Source organism: Euprymna scolopes, chromosome 28 (assembly GCF_053919585.1).
Source record: "Euprymna scolopes isolate OS-2025 chromosome 28, ASM5391958v1, whole genome shotgun sequence".
Lineage (NCBI taxonomy): Eukaryota > Metazoa > Mollusca > Cephalopoda > Sepiida > Sepiolidae > Euprymna > Euprymna scolopes.
The window spans coordinates 27598104-27616331 of NC_136509.1; the positions used below are offsets into that span (position 1 = coordinate 27598104).

Here is an 18228-nt window from a genome sequence, read left to right on the forward strand (position 1 = left end):
CTATGACAAGCTCTATTTCCTATTTTAGTTGTATTGAGCATTTTTATTTGGTTGGTTATATTGATATTTAATTCGCTTTAAGTTTACAGAAGCTTTTGGCTTGTAAACTTAATTTTTACTTCTTGATTATATGTGACTGTGTGTGTGTGTTATCAATAGGCAGCTGTTTATCATGCCTCTTTAATGTGGTTAGTTATGATGAGTGTTTAAAGTAGAGATTTGAAACCTTATCTCGTGGACAACAATCAGATCTGGTACATGATTTCTTTTGCCAAATATGTGAAATTACGTTTTTTTTTTATTTGTTTATGTAAATGACTACCAAGAGAGCTCAATTCTATTTATGAAGAACAATGCTTTATACTAAATAGCTAAATAACTATTACGTCCCTTATTAGAAAGCTCAATTTGGGGAGCAAATATTTTCTCTTGATAGGTTTGTGCTTCTATTTTATTTAATATCAATTATTATTATTATTTTTTTTTTTTCAGAACTGGACAATCGTGACACCCTCCTCCATTTTGCCGCTCATCATGGGCTTTCGCAAGTGGTCAGTTTGGTTTTGAGCAATGTCAGTAATGAAGCCATTCAAGCCACAAATGCCCAAGGAAAAACTGCAAGAGAACTTGCACTTGACCGAGGACATACACAAATAGCACAACTGCTATCAGAGTAAGTATTACCTTTACTTTAATCTCCATATATAATATTTTGATTGCAGAAATTCCTTTCTGGACTAAAGTACCGTAGGTTTGCAACAACAGATGTTATTATGTAACTTTAGAATGCCATTTTAAATACATTTAATCATTATAAGAAGATCTAACATTTCATCCTAAGTGCAACACCATCACAATTGCAACCATCTTTAGAGGAAGTAGTTCCTATTTTATCCTCTGAATATCAAGCCCTCCTACCGCGCTTAATCACCAGGAGGAATTCTGTACTTTCGACAGATATGGTGTTTCAATTTAGACTTACCATTATTTTTCCCTTTTTTTGGCTTATAAATAATAAGATCTCCCTATCCATAATCCACCCAATCTGATTGGTTAAGACCTGACATTCTTATATTCTGGAATGAATATATTGTCTACATAAATGAACACTTCAAAAATTCTCTTAAATGATGTCGCTCTTTATAGAAAACATTATTGCTAATAGAAAAAAACAAATACATGCATGTTAACTGCTCATACACAGGCATTTAAATATTGTTACCTTTAATTACAGGAACAAACGTGCATAAGCAAAAATATATATACATAACATCTTTTTCGTTTTTGCTTGCATATCCGGAACACTCGCAGAGATCATAGATTTTATTAAAAAAATGTTTTGCGATGCATCGAGACATGTTTATAAGCCAAAAATACTTTTAATTTTACATTAAATATATCATAGATGTTAATTGTTCTTATACACTTATGCTACCGTGCTAAATCTTTTTTGTTTAAATAAATCGTTGATGTTGTTAATTAATGTTTTGTGACACATCAGCACATGTTTATTAGCCAATAATTCTTTTTTCATGTTAAATAAATCTTTTTTTTACAGTATAATTGACTAAAATTCTTTTTTACACTAAATATTTTCTGTTTCCATAAATCGTAGTTGTTAATGTTTTCCGACACATGTTTATAAGCCAAAAACTATTTTTTTTTTCATCTAAATAAATTGACAGTTTAAATACTTCAACGTCTCTGTATGTGTGATTTTGAAGCTTTTAAACTATCTATTTCTGACTATTACACAAGGTGTGCATGTATGTGTGTGCACGTATTGCTGTGCGATAAAAATCAATCTAATACTTGCGTTAACCAGACTGAGCTACAGCAACGCATGGCCGGGCAGATGCAGCTAGTTATATATATATATATATATAAAATTTACTTTTCTATTTTCGTTTTGCATTTTTTTTTTTTTTTTTTTTTCAAGCTAATTTTTTTAGTTTTTTACAAATTGCAAATATTTTTCAATGAAACAACTACTCTAAAAGATGCTGTCATATATATATATATATATATATATATATATATATATATATATATATATATATATATAAATGTAAAAAGTATGTTCATAATCATTAATCTAAGATACTACTGTACCGATTGTTTCGACATTTTACAATAGCGTTTTTATCTAATCCAAGCATGTTTTTATATATTTAAGATTAAAAAATGTATTCAAAAAACTTCTTTTTTTTTTTCAAAATCATTTCTTTTTTGCAAAAGTTGACAACTTTTGAACGAGATAAAAATTCGTTTTTCTTTTTTTCCATTTTTTTAACTTAATACTGGGAAATTAAGCATATAAGAAATATGCATTTTCTCATTTTGGAATGTTTTTCTTTTTTGCCTAAGTGAGTCACAGCAACGCATGGCAGTGTACAGCTAGTATATATATATATATATATATATATACATATATATATATATGAGAGAGAGAGAGAGAGAGAAATATTTTCTTTAGTTTACAACAGCCTTCATATGTATGTTTGAATTGAAGTTTAACACATATTAGAGGAAGGGAATTGTTCCCGAAACATCATACTGAATTTCTACCAGATCACACTTACACAGGTAAGAATATAATAAATGCTATAAAAGTGTATAAAAACAACTAATATATATATATATAAATTATTAGCTTGTTTAAGAAGTATTAAAGTTGAGCACTGACTGGGAAATAAAAAGGCGATCAGCTGACATTGTACAGTGTTCACAATTACCAATCATTTAAACACTGTTGGCTGTCTAAACATTGTTCCTATATTTGGCATCTATAGTTGTAAAATTCCCCTTTATTCTTGCGGTGGTTGATGCTGGCCTGGAGGTAACTTCCGAGTAAATGGAGTCAAAGGGTGGCTTTATAACTGGGTTTGAATCTCCCGACCAGTAGCAACCGTCACTTTCTTCACTGAGGATTTGCAAAAGCATGAAAAACTAGTGTCTGTAGGTCTAAAAATAATTATACGTATATATTTTGGATCTACCGACTTGAAATTTGTTATATAGAGTATTCACACACATGGAAGATTTTTTAATTGATTTTCATCCAGAAAAAAGTGCTTCTAAGGGGTTAAAATTGAAAAATTAGGTACTTGAGGGGGGGGGGTCATCGGATTTTTTATTTGTTTTCAATTATTCTTTTTCTTAAAGGGATGTAATGTTATGTTTAATACTGGGCAATAGCGCGTACACCATCTAGTAATATATATATATATATATATATATATATATATATATATAATAAGCCTGATGAATTGTCATGAGAACGAAACTCGGAATATTCTGTGTAGCTTAATTGCCATATATATTTTTATAACTTACTACCTAGCTTTACGTATGTATCGAGCACTGTTGAAGTAAATACTGAAAATTTATCTTTGTATATTAATTTATGTGATTAAATGAAATATATATATATAGACACACATTAGTTTAACTTTAATCTGCAGAGCTTAATCCATCATCATATGTATTGCCTTCTATAAATTACCTTTATATACACACTAAAACATGTTTCAAGCAAACTACATTAATCTCTTACAAAAAAGCGTTTTTAATTATACTTGTATATATATATATGAAACAGCTACATAGGAGACAGCTGAGGATCCCCGTTTTTCTATTTAAAAAATATTTACTTAAGTTTTCTTTTCTTTTACTCTTAAATAGTTGAATTCTTTTATAATTGTAGACATTTGAGGAGTCGGCTTATGCAAGTACTAAGTCTATCTTTATTTAACAAAATTAGTTCATGTTTAGTTTTTTGGGGTTTTTTTTTTGGTTTTTTTTCATCGTTATATAGTTGAATTCTATTTTGTAATTGTAAACATTTTAGAAGTAGGATTATGTAGGTGGTAAGTCTGCGATAGGTTAAATTTATTTATTTTTCCGGGAATGTAAAGTTTAAAACTGCATTCTTTATTTTTACATTTTTTTTTTTTTTACTCAAAGTTTATATATATATATATATATATATATAGTGTTTGTATGTGTAAAATAGTATATGCTTACTTGTTTATGCATTCCAGCTATAGCAAGCAGCAGTGTCTACAATACTTTCTAATGATACAATAGCCAAAAGTTATAAAAATACCAACTTGATTTCGTCTTGAGGGTCGAGGTTTTGTACTCTACTGATTTTTCATGCAGATGCAACCCTATCGACCACTCTTTATTTCTCTCCTGCTTTTCTTAGGTCTCCTTGCTCCTCTCTTCCATCTTTCTTTTCATTTTCTCCCCATGCTTTAACCTCACCCCTCACACACACGCACGTACACGCACCTTACCTAGCCCTAACCCAACTTTCTGCATTGGATTTTCAAATCAGGCAACTGCATTTAAATCATGAGAAAGTCTCACACTTTGGCCCGTTGTGGTCAGTCTTGTACAGTAAATATATATATATATATATATATATATATATATATATATATATATATATATATATATATATAAATAAACATAAAATTAACCGTGAACTTGATATGAATATCTATTATAAGATTGGATTGTTTACTTGGCTCCTCACGAGGCCAAGTATGACACAAGGCTGAACTTTAAAGAGAAGCATTTGTTGCCATGTGCTTTAAGCCAGTAGTTTCCAACCATATTTTGCTCCCCACCCTCACCCCCAGTTTTATTTATATGAAGTTAGCTATGAGTATATTAGTGTTGGAATGATTAATCTGAATTGGGAATCACAATTTTTTTAAGGTATCGGAATCAGAAAAATGTGAGCCTATTTTCCAGGGTCAAAAGACGATTCTTTCTTTTTTTATTTATTTAAAAACTAGCCTGGGTGCCTGGCGTTGCCCGTGTGTTTGGCGGTGTGTGTTGAGCAAAAAAAAAAAAAAAAAGTGGTAGTAGGCAGGCAGGCTCGAATCCATACCGCAAAGGAGGAAAAGAATGTGAAAAAAAATTTTTTTATGAAATTTTAACAATATGTATTAAATATCAGTTAATAAATAAGCTTATTTTTCTTGTGAGAAGGGATCCGTGGCTCCTGTCTATCTATTATATCTATAAAAGTGAGAATGTGTGCGTGTGAGAGCGGACAGTTCTCAACCTATATACTCAACGGATTTTGAATCTACAGACTTCAAATTTGGTATATAGTGTATTCAGACATGTGGAAAACTTTTTAATCGGTTTTCATCCTGAAAAAGGGCTGCTAAGGAGTCAAAATTGAAAAACTAGTACGTGAAGGTCATCAGATTTTTATCTGTTTGTCAACTGTTTCACAACTGTGCATGTGTGAATTGTTCACATGACAGATTCCTTATGTTAAGAATGAGTAGGTTTGAAAACTATTTTTAAAGATCGTGTCAAGCTGGCCTAATGGTTATCGTACTTGACTCACTGTCTTTAAGTTTTGGTTTCGATCTTAGCTTGAATATTTTCTTCCTTTATTAGTTACAAGAAGTGAACTGTTTAGAAAAAAATATAATACTTGCATGCACGTGTCTCAGTGTCTGTGTGAATTTAAATGTAATATTTATGCATATTTTACGACCGGGTAATGAATATATAATCTAAAATGAATATATAATCTAAAAAAATAAAATAAAATATTTGTTTCCAGGATAGAAAGAACATAGAATCAATTTCATATTTTATTTACCTTCTCTTCAGGAGATTAGACACAAGGTCAGGTGAGATTTTTATAAAATTTGATTTGTAAAAGTGCATGCTGGTCTACAAAAAAATGCCTGAGCAGCCTCGTTAGCATTCCCCAGTAGATGTACCTCAGGAGATTAGCAAAGGGTAGAAAGTAAAGCATTAAAGAGTAGACCTCCTAGAACTGCACAGAACCATGCCTCAGCCTGATAATAGCAAGGCCACTGCTAGATTGATTGACGAATTTCCAACGAAACCCTTTATTTAATCCCATCAGGGTAGCATACTCTCGTTCTGTCATCCATGATCCGGTAGAAGACATAAGTAATTCATAATTGTATTTTTGAGTGTCGTTCGCACTGAGGATTGAACCAAATCATGGGTGACGGAGCGAGAGCATGTTACCCCCGTGGATTAAAAAAAGGGTTCCATTTTATGTTCTGTGCAGATTACTCAATTCGATAGAAAGATTCCCGAGTTCAACAAGATACATGTGAAGAAGGTTGGAAGGTTACATTGGCCGAAACGCTGTGAAAATAACACTCAAGACGAGAACAATATTCCGAAGAAATCAAAGGATAGGAATTCGCAAGATATATTTGTAAGAAATGGCAGTTTTGCTGGAGCAATAATGTAAATATTCACTAGACGGCTGCATGTTTGCATGTGAATAGCAGATTTACTGCGAGTGAGAAATCGTTTTGGCAACCCCTCGGCAGTGAGGATGGTAGTCGTGTTCTGAATGTGTGCATAGATAGCTGACACGACCGATCCTGGCCTTAAACTGCCTTTCACAGTGCGAGCAGGTTGTTCCATTCCCATTTGGAAAGTTGGCTTGCAGCGTTCTTTTTTCTCCTTCCCTTCTCGGTCCTGGATACGACCTTAAACTATATCCGATGGTGAGGCCCCAGCTTGCGGACTTTAGGGAGTGTGGAGCCACCCTTTGACCTCATCCAAGAGGGAGAGACTACCTGGATGGTCTGATGGTATGTCTATATATATATAGAGAGAGAGAGAGAGAGACATACCATCAGACCATATATGTACTATATATTGTAGCAGGAGAGGCGAGTTGGTGCCCCCCGGACATCTCGGAGGCAGTTGGGTTTTCTGGGATCTGAGAGTTGAGGTTTGCATGTTGCTCTAAGCAAAATGATCTCTTGCGTTCTTAGCTGATAAATTGTGTTTTGATTTGGTCAGGCTAAGATTTTGAATTTTGCAAGCTTGTTGTCCTGTAATCTCCAAAAAGGCTAAAACTTTGTTACCTGATTTAAATGAGAGACCTATAGAAATAGATCGTCTGAAGTTTTTGATTTTGTGTATTTTGATTTGGTCAGGCTAAAATTTCTCATTAGCAAGTTTGTTATTCAAGGAAGGAAAAAGAGTATTGTTATAACAACCAAAAAACAAAAACTTTGTTACTTGTTTTAAACAGAAATTGTTATTTTTATTTGGAGGGGAATTCTTCCATAGCAGAACTGAGTAAAATCACCCAGATCGATGTTAGAATCAAATAGCAACTTTGGAGCAGCACAACAAGCAGACGATCGTGGCCTGGCTGTATAGTGAACACACGCACACATACACAGAAAAGGTCATAATAAAACCTTCTATAAATTACTGTCAATATTACCTGATCCGTGCAAATGAAAATAGTTGTAGAAAGTCGCAAACAGAGGAAAAATCTTATGTTAATTACGGATCTTTCCTTTACAGACTCGTGGAAAAGCAGAAGTCCTACTTTAGCTGTAGGAAGTCACAAAGAGAGGAGGTTGATCCTCTCCCGACTTCATATTGGTTACACAAAAACCCGCTCATTCATTCTTGCTTGAGCAGAAGTAATCCGCACATTGTGTAATTTGTCATATCTCATATATGATTAGACATGATATGATAAAATTTATTATCCCCCCCCCCATTTTTTTTTTTTTTCCTCTTGCCACATTCTTTCACCAAATTGAAGATGTCATCATTGGAAGATATGGATCGTGCGCATTTATTTTTTCTTATTTAAAAGCCATTTGCTGTTTTTAAGTTTTGAAATTTGAATCTGCTTGTCGATGAGTGAAAAGCAGATTCAAATTTCAAAAGATTGTATCAATCAACATGTATTATTATTTTTTCTTTTTTTTAAACCTGTTCAATTCTGTTGTTGTCTCTACCAGTATGTATAAATATGGTCTCTGTTATTTTAACATGCGTTCTTGAAAAAGTCTCCAAATTAATGAAGATACATTGAATCAAATCTTTTTGTTTGGAGTAATTTGTCTTTTTTGTTTCTATCCTTTTGTTCATTTTATATTTTCACGTGTATGTGTTACATATTAGTAGCAAGTCGATGTCCAAGCTTCTGGTGCTACCAGATCAGACTCCGCGAAGATATTGATTTCTTGATCTAAAAGGCATTTATGTTATTGTTTTTTTTTTTTTATTCCCTTTGTAAAACTCAGTCATGTTCTGCAAAGCCAAAACAACAATTTTCTTCTACAAAACAACCAAACCAAACCAAGCACAATAAAGAATTTAAAGCATAATTTTACTGAAATTAATGGATTTGGCATTAAATAATCTGAAAAAGGGTTGATATACCGTAAAACAAAACAGCCAAACCAAATCATAAATAGTATTATGTATTAAAGATATAAATAACTTGAAGCATAAAAACTTCCAAAATAACCTGAAAAGGGTTGATATGCCGTAAAACAAAACAACCAGACCAAATCATAAATAGTATTGGATATAAATAACTTGTAGCATAAAGACTTCCAATAAAATTACTGGATTTGGCATTAAATAACCTCACAAAGAAATGATTCTTAATGAATTGGAGGAAGCAGTTTTACTCGCTAATGAGGGCTGTTAAAAAAAAAAAAAAAATCCCTTCCAAAGAGGAAGTTGTCAAAGTCCAGATTACTTTCAGGTTAAATTACGGGTTCCACTGGGTGCATGTGTGAGAAACATTAATTAATCATTAACTTAGTAGCCAAAGACACATCCACCCACTAACAACTCTTACAATTATAAGAAGTTCTCATTTTCCTCTGGCCTTATTCTTTCACCAAATTGAAGATGTCATTGGAAGATAGGGTTTGTGTTAATTTAATTTTTCTTATTTTAAAGCCATTTCCTTTTTTCGGATTATCTATTAAAAAGCATAACACTAGTTTTAAACCTATGATTATATATATATATATATATATATGTATGTATTTTTTTTACTCATGTTCACCCATAACAAGGCATATCGCCACTTGGACATAAGGGACTACTATTTGCGACCATGCCTGGGAAAGATGAACAAGATATTGGTTTACATTACATTTAAACTTCTGCATATCAGTACAGCCAGGGAAGCAGGTAGCAGGAAGGGAAATTCTAAAGTATATCTGTTCGAGGGAAGAAACTATTAGAGTAGAAAGCTTTCTGGCATTTAGGGACCTCAACAATGAAGGGGTGAGATTTTGTTGCTAAGCGGGTTTGTCGGGGGATATGTATGTCGAGGGCACAAGTGCAACAAGTTTATCAGAGCACATTCCATTTAAATATTTGTAAAACAGGCACAGAGATGCAACACTGTGGCGATGGAACAGGGGTTGGAGATTGATTATATTACTAGACTTCTTAGCCTGTTAAAAACTAGCAAAAGTTATAGCCCGTTGATTTTATGCCAAATTGATAGTTGAATTTCTGCTACTTTTTGCATTAAATACTAATCCCTATTAATCCCTAACTATGGATCAAATGGATATCATAATACTTAGTTCACTGCACCTTATCATAACCAATGTCCATACAAAATTTCAACCAAATCAGTCTAGTAGTTTCAGAGAAAAAATAAAATGGGCAAAGAAAGTGAAATATATTATATAGATGACTGTGTGTGTGTGTGTATATTGTAAAGTTAGTGGAAGAGAACGTTAACAGTGCTCAATCATTAAGAAAATTTAAAAAGATAAAAGCATAATATTTATATATGTACTAGCAGGGATACCTGGCGTTGTCCGTTTGTTTGGAGGTATAAAAGAAAGAAGTAGGTAGGGAGGCTCGAACTTGTGATGAACCTGAAGGTGGAAAAGAAAGTGAAAGAAAACGTGAACTTTTACCGCTACACTACAAAGCCATAGGAAGTGAAAAGTGTTCAAATTTAGCGATGTCAATCAAAAAGATGGCTTGCTAAGTGAATGCAGAAATGAACGCTGGCTGAAGGCCAGTTCAGCTTTCTGCTGTTTCATTTATTTATTTCCCCACGATGTTGGGCAAAACTAGCTCCCCACAAAAAAGGGAGTGTCCAAATGAATAGCAATTGTCTGATATGAGGGGTTTCCTCCACATTGATGAAAGCTAATTGCTTTCTGGACATCCCTGGCATGAAAGGCCGAGAAGCTGCCTTTATTTTTGATGAGTTTCGCTTTTATACGAAAAACACAAGCAAACACACAAGAGGATGGAATAGCTTGAATTTTATAAGAGTTGATCAAAATAAATCTAGATATGACGTCCCTTCGCAAATCCTAGATATTACAATCTAAGGAGTATATAAAAAGTTTTTAAAAATAGACCCCTCCCCTCCCTCCGAGAACCCTGGCGAAGAAAGCCTTTGCTGGACATACAAAACATGCACGGTTGTTTTGCCTTTTATACATACAGATAACAGAAGATCAGAACTACATCAGTACCATCGGTTTCAAATCTAAACAAAAAGGGATCTATAATTAGTCTCCTTTATAGGACTCTCTTCAGCCTCTGTTTATGTCCGTCTCTCTGGAAAATGTTGGCTTGTGTGTTGTGTAACGTTTTAATGATATTTCAATCCTATGCTTTATTTCTATTATTCATTCGGCATTTCCACCTGCAAATTCTGATATTTATGTTGTGGGTGTTAAGATTTTTTTTCCAGATCTATGAATTTAAATCTAGGTCATGCTGACCTCTGATCTCTTTCTTTCCAAATTGTAACTGGCAATTGCTTGAGAACGGATATAGGGGAATCAAAAGCTGTTATGACCAGATGGAGCTACGAAACCGGTCCGACCAACTGTCTTGTCTATCCCTGAAAGATGCAGAACCCTATGAGATGTTTGAAGATGAGTGATGGGAGCTACAACGTTAAATTATGTCGCTGTACTTTTGGCCATTGAGTGTTGTTTAGTAACCCACTTTTACAGTTTTTTTTTTGTTTTTTTTGTTTTTTATGGAAATCGCTCCAAACAAAGCAAGAAGCCATTTAATGTAAGGAGTTAAAAAGAAAAATTACTATTTTAAGGTCGAAAACTTATTAGAATAGATTTTGACCCAGAAAACAGCAATCTTTCCCCTTTGTCAGAAACAGTGCTCATGGAATATGAGGACTAAACAACAAAATAGGGAAAGCAAGTTACAAACTTTTTTTTTGTTCGAGAATAAATGTATATGTACACAAGTGCAGTTGTTTCTTCACTGTTGTCCTCTCCTCTTCCTTTCGACAATCGTGTGTGTTATCCACAATCACACAATATGCAAATTGGTGACCACCTATGCAGATATATGGCATGGTCTCTTTCCTTGAATTTTCTGGTGGAGTCTTTCGAACTAATTTTTTTGACCAGCTCTTAAAGGAAATTCTCAATTCACATGACTTACTACATTCACATATAGGTATTTTTTGTTTATTTTTTTTTTTTTTTTTAGGTGTGGAAAGATTTTCATTGGCTGAAAATACTTCTGAGGTCACACGTTCATGTTCAAACTTACTAGCTTTGGGGAATGAGATGAGAAGCTAAGCAAATTCCAACAAAGCGGAGATGTAAAAAGTGCAAGCAATTACAGCCATTTGTATTTTAGCGTTCATAGGAATCACTTTGCGGTTAAATTACCACAGATATACTCAACCAATATGGTCAATAAAAACGTAAAAGCTAGGATATCAAATATTCGTTGCTGTGAAGAAATTCTTGCCTTAAGCCAATCATGTCAGTCCGGCTATAGTATTTCTGTTCAGCTCGAGTGTAACGTTGTTGTTACAGGTCGCATTTTAACACGGACCTACACGTTACTTTGCAGAGACAAAAAAGGAAAGAAATTAGACTTGCTTTTTTCAAGTTGAAATAAAAGGCATTTATTAACGGTACTTTCCAAACAATGCATTTCATCTTTTTTAAAATTCTCTTTGTTTGCCATGTAAGTGACGAAACTCTGTGTCGAACAAATGCTTTTCCTTCTTACACGTCAACATGTTTGCTTATCCTGTTGCCACCCAGGTTTCAAATCTTTTACACCAGTTCATCTTCGCTTCCTTGTCCCGTCATGCATTGTCTTTTTTTTTAATCTTTCTTTTTCATTTCGCTGATATGTCTGCGGCTCACCTAACGACACACAGTCGTCTGACCATCTTTTTGTTAAAAGTTCAGATTACATCTAGTTTTTAAAGTTCCTCTCATATTAACTCATGCAACCAAGTCCTCCGGTCGCCTACGTGGTTCCTCACTATCACTGGACACATACTTTTCCGTTACTTGCCACTCGTGTGTGTCCTTTTTCTCTCAGCTTTTTTTCCTTCTCTTCTTCTTCTATGACGTCAGCTCGCACACTGGTATGGTCATTTGCATGTGTGTCATGCTGCTGCTGTTAAATATGCGTCAGCGGCCCTGTCACACTAGGAGGTTCATATTCTCAGTAATTTTCTTCTCACTTTGGGAAGGCAATTTTCTGAGGGGCTCTCTTCCTTTCAATCCTCGTGTGTGTCGGCCAGGATAACATAAAGCACAAAATGATGGCTTCATATTCGGGAGAGAGGGGGGTGTACCTTAACATACTGAAAACATAAAAACTAGGATATAAAACATTTGATAGTTTTACCCATGGTTTTAAGTAATTAAAATAGTTTTCATAGGTTACAGAAACAAGGCTTCAGATGTAGTTTTTTCTGCGAGGTGGGGTAGGGGGTTAATTGCCTTCTTTTTTTTTTTTTTTTTTTTTTTTAAACAGATATTCTTTGAGATTTAATACTTGCAATGCTTTTCCCACCAAGTTTCAGAAATACAATAAAATGTGTCTAAAGAAGAAATTTCTTCAAGGCAAAGAAGAAATTGCAACAATCAGAAATGGATGAATCATCCTTTTCATTTCAGGATAATTGGTTATCATGACACATTTTTTTTAAAAACGCCCCCACCCGCTTCCTCATCCTCCACATATCTCATTCAAATTTTTATTTTTTTAAAGAATTTTCGCCTTATTTGCTTCTACACTTTTCTTCTTTTCTTTTTCTTAATCTTTTGTTTTAAATCTTTCTTTTTCTTTTTTTTTTTTGCTTTCATTCTTTGTTTAGCTTCATCTTTTTTTTTCCTTTGAATTCTGTTCTTTGCACTGTTACACACGCCTTTTTATTGCCTTTCTCCATAAATCTCTTTTGCTAATTTTTGCTAATTTTTCTTTCTTTCTTCTAAAAATATATTTCTTTTACCAATAATCGTTTTTTACTTTATAGATGCCTTTTTCTATTTCCTACATATTTCTTTCTTTTTACATGACTTTTTCCTACCCCCCTCTCCTAATTCTGCCTTATTTATTTTAATAAATCTTCTTTTGTTTTGTTTTTCTCGATTTTTCTTTGTTATTGTTTTCTCGATTTTTCTTTATTATTGTTTTCTCGATTTTTCTTTTGTTTTCTCGATTTTTCTTTTGTTTTCTCGATTTTTCTTTTTTTTTGCTCGATTTTTCTTTTTTTTTTTGCTCGATTTTTCTTTTTTTTTTTTGCTCGATTTTTCTTTTTTTTTTGCTCGATTTTTCTTTTTTTTTGCTCGATTTTTCAAAGTTTTTTTTTTATTTTTCTTTATTTTTTTTTCACGATTTTTCTTTGCTTTTTTCTCCCGATTTTTCTTTGCTTTTTACTCCCGATTTTTCTTTGCTTTTTCTCCCGATTTTTCTTTGCTTTTTTCTCCCGATTTTTCTTTGCTTTTTTCTCCCGATTTTTCTTTGCTTTTTTCTCCCGATTTTTCTTTGCTTTTTTTTCTCGATCTTTCTTTGTTTTTATTTTCTCGATTTACTTTGTTTGAATTATTTGTATTCTTCAGACGATTGTTTTCATCTCAAATGTCATTATCACAGCGTTCCAGTCGAGACCGCCGACCTTTTTGTTGAATACAGGAATTTTTCTGTCAAACTAAAAAATTTGGGTGGAATTTATTTGCTTCAAGAGGGTAGCATGCTCTCATTCTATCGGCGATGACTAGATAGAGCTGCTAAGTAATTAGCAATTGTATTTTTCCGTCACCCACATTCAATTGAACCATCAACCTTCAGGAGATTATCACTTTGACACTTAATTTTTCTAAGTACTTTAACCACTGCACTGATCATCAAGTTTGATAGAAATATTCCCGGGTTCGACAAGATACACTTGAAGAATGTAGGAGATTACATCGGCCGAAACGTTGTGAAAATTACACTCAAGATGAGAATAGTAGTCCGAAGAATCCAAATCATTCAAATAACCATTCCTCATCTAAAAAATTCAGAAGCGTAATTTTCTGCATTTTTCTCGATTTTTATTTTTATACTTTCTTCTGCAATTTCTTTCTTTCTTTTTTTTTTCTTTTTTTTTCTTTTTTTTTTTTTTTCAACCTTCTTCCATTTTATTCTTCACTTTTTTTCCTACTCCATTTTTCTTTTCTTTTTGGTCTATTTTCTTTTTCTTTGTTTCTTAATTGCTATTTACAATTTTTACTTTTTCCCCCCATCCTTCCCACTTTGGTCCCTCTGTCTTTTCATTTCTCTCACTCCAATTGTGCTGCCTCTTTCCTTCTCCAGTCATTTCTTTCTTCTCCTTTACTATCTTGTACCCCACCCCACTTAGCCTTTCCACCTCTTCAGGAAATTGGTGTCAACAAGGGTGGAGTTGTAAATATTGTGGCTTGTATTCACTATCAGGAAATGTGATCAGTTTTCTATACACTCATGTGTGTGCATGCGTACGTGTGTGCATGTGTAGTGTAAAACCCACTTGTTTATTTCTCAAGTAGACTTGTACTCCCTGGATGAATAACCACTGTTATAATGATGCTGACTTACCATTGCTTTTAATGGGATTTAATTTTGACCAATAAATAAAACTTAAACATATCTAATCATCATTTACATTCGCCACACACACACACACACACACACACACACACACACACACACACACACACACACACACACACACATATGACATAATTCAATATTAAGTGATAAAAATAAAGGATGGAGAGGTGAGTTTCGCTGCTGCTTGTATTAGTAAATAAGAAATTGTGTAGGCTTCTGTATATGTATTGAAGTTGTATTTTGCGTCTGAAGATTAGCCATTTTGGAATATCTTTTAACGAAATAATGTTTAAGCTTGACCAAATTGTTACGAAACGATTTTAACACTCAATGCATCGTATAATAAACATGTGATATATTGTCTTGATTATTGCAAAACTATAATATATATATATATATATATATATATATATATATATATATATATATATATATATATAATTACCGTTTTATCTGCTTAGTTACACGTTTAGATTATCAGATCGTTAACATGATTCGGTAATCGAAATATGTATAACTAAGCAGATAAAACGGTAATAAAAAATATATAATATATTTTTGCTCTACAATAGTATTGAGCACTTTTTTCAGGTTTTTACTAATTACCATTTAATTACTATATATATATATATATATATATATATATATATATATATACATATATATGCCGGAACAAACATACTATGTTGAGTCTTCTACAAACTTTTTTTTTCTTCTTGGAGCATTCTATTGTTATGTATTTTTTTTTTCTATCTAAGCAAAGAATTTCTAATTTTGAATGGAAAATAAATATTTGGATCTTGGAATATAACGATACTGCTATTCTTTTATGTATACCCTGTTATTATATTTAACATACATTGAGTTTCTGAACAAAAAGGATTGATATACACAAAGAGTGAAATATAATTGAAAAAACATTTTTTACCAAAACAGCATATATATTCCAGGTTAAAAATATCCAAAAGTAAAAATTATTGAAACTTAATAAGTTTGTTGATAGTGCTCAATAAAAAGAGGAGGATATTTTATTCAATTTAGGTAAACAAAATTATCATTTATCCCAACAATAAATCTACTGTTTCAATCTTAAAAGATGTCATCTGTCACTTGATGATATTTTCTTTTAGATGGACACAGATTTATTGTTGCGACAAATGATAATTTTGTTTGCCTAAATTGAATAAAAAATAATTATATATATGTTTATTCATGCAAATATTATTGGCTACATATATGCACACGTTTCTGCTGCAGTTCTTTTAGAGAAGCATCATCAACCCCTTTCTTTTCTCTCTCTCTCTCTCTTTTGTTCTTTATTTTTCTGTATTATAAATTTACATTTCTTTTCAAATAACAGGAGAACACTATATATAAGAAGTTAAAGTCTAGTTTCATTGTTAAAGATCTGTTCTGAGAATGCTGCTCCTCTAAAAGAATTGCCGCAAAAACATGTGTACACATATGGAGCTAATAATGTTTGTATAAATAAACATACTATAATTATGATCTGTTGTCATTGAGCACTCCACGATAAACACTGGAGTTTCAGTGAGAACTTGAGAAACTACAGCGATACAACTATATATATATATATATATATATATGTTATATTACAGAAGTTTAGAACACCATACTGTCGGTTTCAAACTAACAAGTTATCAACAAATGATCATTGTTTCAAACAGCTAATCAACAAGACACGATAATAGATTAATCTCTTTTTGATTTGAAACCGACGGTACCATGTTCTAAACTTCTGTAAGACAATATATAAATATTACATTCTTATTTTGAATTTCTTAAGATTACACTGTTGTTTGATTTGGGGAGCGGTTTCAAATCTGTTTCTGTGGCTGCAGATTTTGATAGCATTGTCTTCCCTGTAAGAAGTAACTCTAGGATGACCAGATTTAGGCTCATCATGAACACTGTCGGTATTTTGGTGCTTTTGCACAATCATTTGTGCCGTTTTCTTATCACATGCGGCCGATTTCTCAATTGGATAAACCAGGAAAATGGAGGTTAATAAGCTTGTGCCTATCACGAAGAGAGACTCAAGGTATATGAATGAAATGTTACGTTGTATAACCTAGGAACAACAACAATTATGATTAGAGATGCTAAAGGGTGGATATTTTAAGCTGGTTTTAAGCTCATTTGTTGCTGTGGAGTTTCTTTTTGCCTTCTCGATTTGAAGCTAATTTTCTAAATTGATGTGAACACTAGGATGCTTCAATTAAAAGTCAAATATGAACAGATGAAATTATATAGGAATAAAAGGCGAATCAAAAAAAGGTATAAGTTGTTCAAACAGTTATATTCAATTGAGCTTAAATTTGTGGTTTTTGAAAAAATGACGTGTGGACCTTCTTTTTGGCAGCACTGATAATAATCCCTTTTAATTCAAGGAAAAAATTTTTCCTGAGGAACTAATGTAAGTCTCTAGTGATTTGTATGGTATATTCGTTCCATTTAATGAAACACATGGAAGACGCAGGAATAAAACAATGTGAATGAAGTAAACACTTCTGTGACTTTGGAATGTTTAGTAAAGTTATATATTGCGATGAACATAACTAAATTCATCACCTTTGGCTGCATTTGCTTAGACATTACCTCTGGGCTAGAAGCATTGAGACTCTCAAGTTTTGTTATCAAGGCCGTGAAGTCAGTTACAGCAAATTTATAGTTTTTGGAGTCTGAGTAAAATTTCATGAGTCAAAGTTGAAGTTGAATGTGTAAGTTACCGATTCCATGGCAATCTTGTTTTCGTCATGTATCATTTTTCTTAGAGTCTGTTCATTAGAAATAACCCCCCCCCCCAAAAAAAAAAAACAAAAAACAAACCAGTTTAATTCACAGAACCCTGAAAATTCACCTGCTCTTTTGGAAAAGCAAATATCCAAACTCTCCGCTATTACAAAATTAGAGTTGGTTCCCCATTTGTGACAGTGTTAGGTTGGAGTTGTACCTTTTAAAATCTGAAGAGTCAAAATTTATGGAATCTAGTGTTTGCGTTACTCCACACACTTGCTTGATAGGGCAACTAAATAACTTTTGTCTTTCTTAGCTGTAGGTTAGATAAACTCGCAGAAGTCACCTGCAAAGAATTGTAATTCGCAAAGAAAATCATGAATGACAAAAATAAAAAAAAAAGTGATTGAGAGAAAATCATGATCTTCATGATGCCTGCAAGACATCTGCTGTTTAACCAATTATGATTCTTATTTCTTTTTTTTTCTAATTTTCAGCAACGAATCTGCTTATTTGTATTTGAAGAAGTCTTCTAATACCGATTCCATTGAACTTTTATTTTTAACTTTTCACATTGCCTCATTTTGGTATTTTGCCTTCAGAATGTTTTACACTCATTCTAGCAGATCAGGGTGTCTGAAGATACTGGCTTCCTGACCTAAAATGTACCAAACACTGATGTTATTGTTTATTTTTTTTCTTTTCCCTTTACAAAACTTAATCATGTTTGCAAATCCACAGACAGTAACAACACTTTTCCTCGACAAAACAAAACAA

At 32.8% G+C, this 18228-nt stretch overlaps 1 protein-coding gene across 28 annotated transcripts in view; it reads left to right on the forward strand.

The window, feature by feature from the left end:
* LOC145249540 (uncharacterized) overlaps positions 1-18228 on the forward strand; it is a 917547-nt gene that overhangs the window by 326164 nt on the left and 573155 nt on the right. For all 28 annotated transcript variants that reach the window (XM_080111167.1, XM_080111174.1, XM_080111165.1 and 25 more), the window contains one exon: positions 493-673. In XM_080111167.1, coding sequence (XP_079967293.1) covers positions 493-673 — 181 coding nt within the window. The remainder of the gene's footprint in view (positions 1-492; positions 674-18228) is intronic.